Source organism: Propithecus coquereli, unplaced genomic scaffold (assembly GCF_000956105.1).
Source record: "Propithecus coquereli isolate 6110/MARCELLA unplaced genomic scaffold, Pcoq_1.0 Scaffold42, whole genome shotgun sequence".
NCBI classification, from domain to species: domain Eukaryota; kingdom Metazoa; phylum Chordata; class Mammalia; order Primates; family Indriidae; genus Propithecus; species Propithecus coquereli.
Window position 1 is genome coordinate 2,407,500 of NW_012149952.1, and position 8,216 is coordinate 2,415,715.

The following is an 8,216-nucleotide window of genomic DNA, read 5'->3' on the forward strand; positions in this document are numbered from 1 at the left end:
AGAAAAAAAATTAGCCGGGCATGGTGGCGCATGCCTGTAGTCCCAGCTACTCGGGAGGCTGAGGCAGGAAGATTGCTGAGCCCAGGAGTTTGAGGTTGCTGTGAGCTAGCCTGACGCCACGGCACTCTAGCCCAGGCAACAGAGTGAGACTTTGTCTCAAAAAAAATAAATACATAAAATAACCCTATAGTGGCCTCTAAGTGTCCCAGTGAAAGGAAGAGCCACGCATCTCTCACTTTAAATCAAAAGCTAGAAATGATTAAGCTTAGTGAGGAAGGCATGTTGAAAGCAGAGAAAGGCCCAAAGTTAGGCCTCTTCCGCCAAACAGTCAGCCATGCTGTGAATGCAAAGGGAAAGTTCTTGAAGGACATGAAAAGTGCCACTCCAGTGAACACACGAATGATAAGAAAGTGAAACAGCCTTATTGCTGATACAGAGAAAGTTGGAGTGGTCTGGATAGGAGATCAAACCAGCCTCAACGTTCCCTTAAGCCAAAGCCTAATCCAGAGCAAGGCCCTGACTCTCTTCAATTCTATAGGCTGAGAGAGGAGAGGGACCTGCAGAAGAGACTCTGGAAGCTGGCAGAGGTTGGTTCGTGAGGTTTAAGGAAAGAACCCATTCCCATAACATCAAAGTGCACAGTGAAGCAGCAAGTGCTGAGGTAGAAGCAACAGCAAGTTACCCAGAAGATCCAGCTAAGACAGATGAAGGTGGCCACACTGAACAGCAGCTTTTCAATGTAAATGAAACAGCCTTCCATGGAAAAAAGATGGCAGCCAGGACTTTCATAGCGAGAGAGAAAAAGACAATGCCTGGCTCCAAAGCTTCAAAGAACAGGCTGACTCTCCTGTTAGGGGCGAATGTAGCTGGTGACTTTAAGTTGAAGCCAATGCTCATTTACCATTCCGAAAATACTAGGGCCCTAAAGAATTATGCTAAATCAGCCAGGTGTGGTGGCTTACGCCTGTAATCCCAGCATTTTGGGAGGCCAAGGTGAAAGGATCACTTGAGGCCAGGAGTTTGAGACCAGCCTGGGCAACACAGCAAGATCCTGTCTCTACAAAAAATTTTAAAATTAGTTGGGTAGGGTGGCGCATGCCTGTAGTCCCAGCTATTCAGGAAGCTGAGGCAGGAGGATCACTTGAGCCCAGGAACTGGAGGCCGCAGTGAGGTATGATCACACCAGGCCACTGCACTCCAGCCTGAGCGACAGAGTGAGACCCTGTCTCTTAAAAAAAAAGAAAGAAAAAGGAAAGAAAAACAAAGAACGAAAGAAGAAAAGAAAAGAATGAATTGTGCTAAATTTACTCTGCCACAGTAAATCTGTTTACGGCATGGTTTACTGAATATTTTAAGACCATTGTTGAGACCTACTGCTCAGAAAAAAAGATTCCTTTCAAAACATTACTGCTCATTGACAATGCACCTGGTCACCCAAGAGCTCTGATGGAGGTGTACAAGGAATTATGTTGTTTTCATGCCTGCTAAGACAACATCTGCTCTGCCGCTCGTGGATCAAGGAGAAATTTTGACTTTCAATCTTACTATTTAAGAAATACATTTCAAGCCAGGTGTGGTGGCACACGCCTGTAATCCCAGCTACCCAGGAGGCTGAGGCAGGAGGATCACTTGTGGCCAGGAGTTCAAGGCTGCAGTGTGCTATGATCACGCCTGTGAATAGCCACTGCACTGCAGCCTGGGCAACATAGCGAGAACTTGTCTCAAAAACAAAATAAAACAGAACATAATTTTTTTAATTTAAAAAGAAATACATTTTGTAAGACTATAGCTGCCATAGTGATTCCTCTGATAGATTTGGACAAAATTAATCAAAAACCTGGAAAGGATTCACCATTCTAGATGCCATGAGGAACATTCGTGATTCATGGGAGGAGGTCAAAATATCAACACTAACAGGAGTTTGGAAGTTGATTCCAACCCTCGTGGATGACTTTGGGGAGCTCGAGACTTCAGTGGAGGAAGGAACTGCAGGTGTGGTGGAAACCCCGAGAGAACTAGAATTAGAAGTGGAGGCTGAAGATGCGACAGAATTGCTGCCATCTCATGGTCACACTGGAATGGATGAGCAAAGAAAGTGGTTTCTTGAGATGGAATCTACTCGTGAGGATGCCATGAACGTTGCTGAAATGACAACAAAGGATTCAGAGTTTTGCATAAACCTAGTTGGTAAAGCAACAGCAGGTTTGAGAGGACTGACTCCAGTGTTAAAAGAGGTTCTCCTGTGGGTAAAACGCTGTGAAACACAATTGCATTCTACAGAGAAATCTTTCATGAAAAAGAGTTGAAGGATGCAGCAAATGTCACTGTTGTCTTATTTTAAGAAATTGCCGCCAGGCGCGGTGGCTCACGCCTGTAATCCTAGCACTCTGGGAGGCCGAGGCGGGTGGATCGCTCAAGGTCAGGAGTTCTAGACCAGCCTGAGCAAGAGTGAGACCCCCCGCCCCCGTCTCTACTAAAAAAACAGAAAGAAATGATCTGGACAACTAAAAATATATATATGGAAAAAATTAGCCGGGCATGGTGGCGCATGCCTGTAGTCCCAGCTACTCGGGAGGCTGAGGCAGGAGGATTTCTTGAGCCCAGGAGTTTGAGGTTGCTGTGAGCTAGGCTGACGCCACGGCACTCACTCTAGCCCGGGCAACAAAGCGAGACTCTGTCTCAAAAAAAAACTGAAAAGTTTGTGTAACTCATTTTATTGTGATATTTGCTTTATTGTGGTGGTCTAGAATCAAACCCATAATATCTACGAGGTATGCCTGTAATATGCTATACTATATTATATATCATATACTACATCATATATTGCTAAAATTAAATTATGTAAACGTACAATTAAATATATTAGGTTTAAAACAAAGATAATAAGTACTCAAATCGCTTGCTAATTGTTTTACTACATTTACTGTTATCTACGTTCTTGAAGTTATTTGCATGTATTGTATCTGTGTGGTGGAAATACTACATAATGATGCGCTACTGCCCATCTTTTCCCATCTCCATGTGATGTCACATTGAGAGCTTAAAATTGGCCATGGGAGGAGAATTTACACCACGGAAATTGGCAGTAGATGCAAATCAGGGCTTTTTTTTTTCTTTCTGTCTGAAAGCCAGTTGTTAAACACTTGCCAGCAGGACACACTGCCTGAAAGCCCTGGCGGTTCTACCTGCAGAAGCTCCCCACTCAATCTTCCATCCCGCTGCCTGTTTTTCTCCCCTCACTTGACCCATTTTGGTTGTCCCCTCCTGGCCCCTCTGCTCCCACTTTTGCCTGCACCCCCCAGCTGTTACTTGTTCAGCAGCTAGAGGGAGCCACGTAAGCCTGGACTTTTGCCTCCTCTGCTCACCTCCCTCCCGTGGAGTCAAGGCCAAGGCCCTGTAGCCCACAAGCCTGCACAGTCTGGCCACCCTCACCTCTCTGACCTCCACTACCCCTCTCCCCCTTGGCCACGCTGCTCTAGCCACATTAGCCTTCTCGCTATTCCTCCGATGCTATTCCCCCTGCCTCAGGGCCTTTGCACCTGCTGTTCCAGCTGCCTGGACTCCTTCCCAGTCAGATCTCAGCTCCCCCTTTCTAAGGTGCCCCCCGTCCCCTGCCCCGGTCATTCTCTGCTACTCTCCTCATTGCTGGCCTCATGGAATGACCTTGAGCATGTGTGGGTTTCTGTGTTCCCTCCCTTGCCCCACCAGGCTGAGAGCTCCCTGAGAGCAGCGACCTTGCCCACCTTATTCATCGTGGGACCCCAGCTCCCCGTGCAGGCCAAGAACAAACAGAAATGTTTTCTGGGTGCTTGGATGACAGGAGCTGGGGCAGCCGGGTGTCTGCGTGGGTGTTCTCAGGGGCCCTCCAGCCTTGACAGCACTCCCAAGACCCCCGACTCAAGTAAGGCAGATGGCCGCCACCCGCCAAGCCCCTACGATTTACCAAGCTCCTCTCATGTTTTGGAAAATGGGGGCCCAGGAGGGCCACGGACCTGCCTGTGGAGGAGCAGAGCCAGAGTGGGTGACCCCAGCGGAGGGTGGGGTGGGGACACTCACCTTCCACAGAGAGCTTCTCCACGGCCCGGCGCTCGCCGCGGGAGCAGTGGGGGGGCAGGCTGTAGCCCTTGATGCTGCGGCCAGTGCGGACGCGGCTACTGAGCACGTAGTTGGGGTCCAGGTCGTCTCCGCCCTGGAGGACGGGTTGGGGGGTCAGGGCCTGGTGGACACTCCCGGGGCACCGCCCCAGCCGCCCCTCTCCCGGGGTCTCCACTGCTTCCTTTGCCCTTCTGTCCCCCGGCTGGAGCTGAGCCTCCCTCCCCAGGGACCCCACCCAGCTCCATCTCTCCCTTCTCTGTCTCATTGTCCCCAGCCCTGTCTCCCCATCTCCTCACCTGCCCCGTGTTCTCCACGCCCCCTCCCCACCTTCGTCTCCCCTTGCTGTCGCTCTTCCTCCGTCTGTGCCTTCCTCCTCGCGCCCCTCTGTGTCCTTGTCTATCTCTGTCTCTCTTCATCTCTGTCCCTCTCTGCTCTCCCCGTCTCCTCGCTGACTTCTCTCCTCCCCACCCCGCAGCCCTCCCCTCCCCTGGGGGCAGCCGACCTTGAGGTTCTCATGGTTGAGGTCAGTCTTGTGCTTGTCGGTGGGCTTGTAGCCCCCGTGCCGATCATGGATGACGGGGTCGAAGAGGTCCTTGAAAACCTGGTAGGACTCCTCGTCACCGGCCACGCAGCCCACGGTCATGATGAAGGGGTGACCTGGGGGGTCAGAGTGAGGTGAGGTCAGAGATGCTCGTCCGCAGAAAACAAGGCCTGGGCTCGTGGGGCCAGTGGGGACTGTGCGTGTGTGTGCATATGCGAACATGTCTGTGCATGTGCACGCACATGTGCGTGCATGCGTGTGCACGCGTGCGTGTACATGCGTGTGAGTGCGCGCGCGTGCGCAATGCATGTGTGTGTGCATGTGCACGTGTGCGTGCATGTGCATGTATGTGTGCATGAGTGCATGCATGTGCGCGTGTATACATGTGTGTGCATGCATACGTGCATGTATGTGCGTGCATGTGGGTCAGTGGGGGTACATTAAAGACCTCAGGGTCAGAAGTGAGAAGACTGAGCGTTCGTAAGAACGGGGAGGGAAGGCTGCGAGAGGTCAAGGTGGCATTCAGGGTGAGGAAGGGATGCTAGGGCCAGGAGCAAAGGAGAAAGGGGACTCTCAGGGGGCCAGGTATAAGGAACTAAAAACATTAGCACCTCAGAGTCCCCAAATCATGGAATCTTGGCCTAACATTTTTTTAGAATCTCATACTATCAGCTTCCACAGAGGGTCAGGATAATAAGAAACTTGCAAAAGCCTCTTATTTCCCAGATGGGAAAACAGGGGCCTGGAGAGAGAGGGCCTGTCCCTCCACTGCAGGCTGAGTTGGGCGTCGGGTGGAACTAGCACCTCCGCCCCCTGCGCCCCACTCTTCTCTCCCCGCAGGTGTCCTTTGAGCAAGAACCGCATCACTCACAGCATCCCGTGTGAGACTCCGGGCGCTCACTCTGTGCCAGGCGCTTCTCTAAGCTCCCGCCAGTACGCTCATTGACGCATATGTTTCCACGACACACGTGCCCATTTTTCAGGTGGGGAGACTGAGGTTCAGGGAGGCGAACTGACCTCCTCGAGGGTCTCGAACTGTGATTGTGCGTGTTTATGGAGTGGTTGCCCACGTGCCCGGCACCTTCCCCAGCCCTTCCCATGTATTAACTCACTTGTTTCTCGCAACAGCCACGTGAGTATGGTCCCCATTTTGCAGATGAGAAAACCAAGGCCCCCTCAGGGGACCTGGGACCTGGCAGACAGCCTCCAGAGCCCCCCGCCAGCCGCTGTGGGGCTCCAGCGGGGAGGCTTACCTGGGTTGTCCACACCTGTCTGGATGACATCGTCCAGGGTGAAGCCAGATGGAGTCTCCTTGTCCCTCAGCTTCTTGTAGATGTCAAGGGTCAGCACCTTGGCCATGTGGTTGTTGTGCTTGGTGAGGTCGGGGAATTCCTCCTCACCCTTGTAGTTCAGCTTGAACTTGTTGTGGGTGTTGCCGAACGGCATGGTGGCGGTGCAGGGGACCTGGCGGGCAGCGGAGCAGGGCGAGGTTAGCTCGTGTCCAGCAGAGAGCAGCAAGGGAAGCAGACGAGGCTTTGGGTTCATTCAGGAGGGATCTGATACCGGAAGTATCCGGAGTCTTGAGTCAGGGTCCTGCCTTTGCCATGTCGTGGCTGAATGACCCTGGACTAGCACACTGGCTGGAGACTCAGTTTCTCCAGCTGGAAAATGGAGGGGGACTCCCAGGCTGGACAAGTATGGTGGCATGGTAAGAGCGTAGGTTCTGGAATCAGCCTGGGTTTGAATCCCAGCTCTGCTACTTACGACTAGCTGTGTGGCTTTGGGCAAGTTGCTTGACCTCTCTGTGCCTCGGTTTACTCATCTTAAAATGAGGATCTTAACAGCACCCGCCACATGGAGGGTTCAAAGGATTAAAAAGGTTAACGCACGTCCAGCACTGGGAACAGTGCCTGGCACACAATAAGCATTGTTTTACTCAGCTATTATTATTGTTGTTGTTGTTGTTATTTTAAAGGATCGTGAGAGGAGCTGGTGAGAAGGTGGAGGTAAGGGTGATCATGTGTGTAGAGAAGGGACATTCTCTCCACGAAGGTTCTTGGATGTTCAATCAAAGGATGAGGGCTGGCCGGTTGCGGGGAGGGGACAGCGGCCACCATCTCTGCCTGCTGAAAACTCCCCACATGGCTCAGCTGGGAAGAAAAGCTCAGCCTCTGGGGTCGACAGAGCTGGGTTCAAATCCCACCTATGCCATTTCCCTGCTGTGTGACCCCAGGCCAGTCACTAGGCCTCTCTGAAGCTCCATCTCCTGTGAACTGAGCCTTCCCCATGGGGTTGCCAGGAGGACTCTGAGGTTGGGCATGTAGCCGGCTGAGCACAGGCCCTGGCACGCAGTTAGGGCCTGGAAGCTTGGTGGCTGCTGTTACTGTCATTATCACTTTTATTCACTGCAGCCAGAAAGGAGGAGGGACCCTCCAGCGGTGGGGGTGGGGGTGGGACACGGTGCCCAGCATGGGAAGCAGGGAAGCAGGCGGGATGATGGGAGGGAAATCTAGACTGTGGTGAGCTGAGGGGTGGGGGAGGGGGAGAGGAGACCCGCCAAAAACCTTTGGAGCCCCTGTCCAGGGTGGTTATTTTTAGAATCTGGCAGCCGCCTGCTCCCCCGCCCCGCCCCCACATTCCCAGGCTCGGCTTGCACCATGTCAGCAGGCCTGAGACAGGTGGGCCGGGGTGGCCTGGAGGACATGCGTCCAGGCCCTGGGGCTCAAGGACATCCTAGGCTTCCAACCCAGGCCTCCTCCCTTCCGAGGGTGCCCCAGATCCCTGCCAAAGACACCCCAGGAGAGGACACTGAGGCAAGAAGACGGCCCCAAGAGACACATCAGAAATAGCCCCAGAGCCATACACCTACAACACCGCAGACTCCCCAGATCACACTGTAAACTGAGTCACACGGTCACACTTCCAAGCTCAGCGACATACGCAAGATAGAGGCCCTCATATGGGAGCCACGGCAAATCAGACACAAGGTCACGGGGGCCCACACGACAGCAAACACGGAGCCCCTAACACCTGCTCTTGCAGCCCCTGACAGGTGACACCCCCACACACTCTTCTCGCTGCTTGGGGTGCGCAGGTCTTGTAACGAACTGTGACGAACACAGGCCTGACCCTACAGCCCCTTGCAGGGTGACAGTTGGCAGTTGTCAAGACCCGTTTTGGCTCTGGGGTCCCTCCTCGTGACCCGAGCCTCATGCCGCAGAAATAACAAGTCTCAATGGGGGTTCGGCGGGCTCGCAGGTGGAGGAGACCCCAGACGTGCAAGGTCAACCTGCCCACACGCTGAGCCGCCTTGTGTGCAGGAAGATGCGGGGGGTCGACAAGGCCCCCTCCAGAGTCAGGTCAGCCCGAGACACCCATGGAGACCCCACTCTGGACCCCACCCCGATTCCCACCATGGGCAGTACCTGGCCGGGCTGTGCTGAAGGGGCTGTCTGGATCCTGGAGGCGACACTGACCCAAAGGAAGGGCCTGCAGCCCTGGTCTTATATAGGGGGATCTAGGCTGTGCCATTGGCTGGGAGGGGCTGTCCCCAGGGAGGAGGCCTGGAGGGCAGCTGAGC

General features: G+C 53.4%; 1 protein-coding gene across 1 annotated transcript in view; it reads right to left on the minus strand.

Annotated features, from left to right (window-relative positions):
* The window catches only part of CKM (creatine kinase, muscle), a 13,559-nt gene extending 5,343 nt beyond the window's left edge, over positions 1-8,216 (minus strand). Inside the window, exons 1-4 of the mRNA XM_012653412.1 lie at positions 8,062-8,216; positions 5,890-6,100; positions 4,598-4,752; positions 4,057-4,189 (exon numbers count right to left, since the gene is read on the minus strand). Of these exons, the coding sequence (XP_012508866.1) occupies positions 4,057-4,189; positions 4,598-4,752; positions 5,890-6,082 (481 nt within the window). The 5' untranslated portion in view covers positions 6,083-6,100; positions 8,062-8,216. The remainder of the gene's footprint in view (positions 1-4,056; positions 4,190-4,597; positions 4,753-5,889; positions 6,101-8,061) is intronic.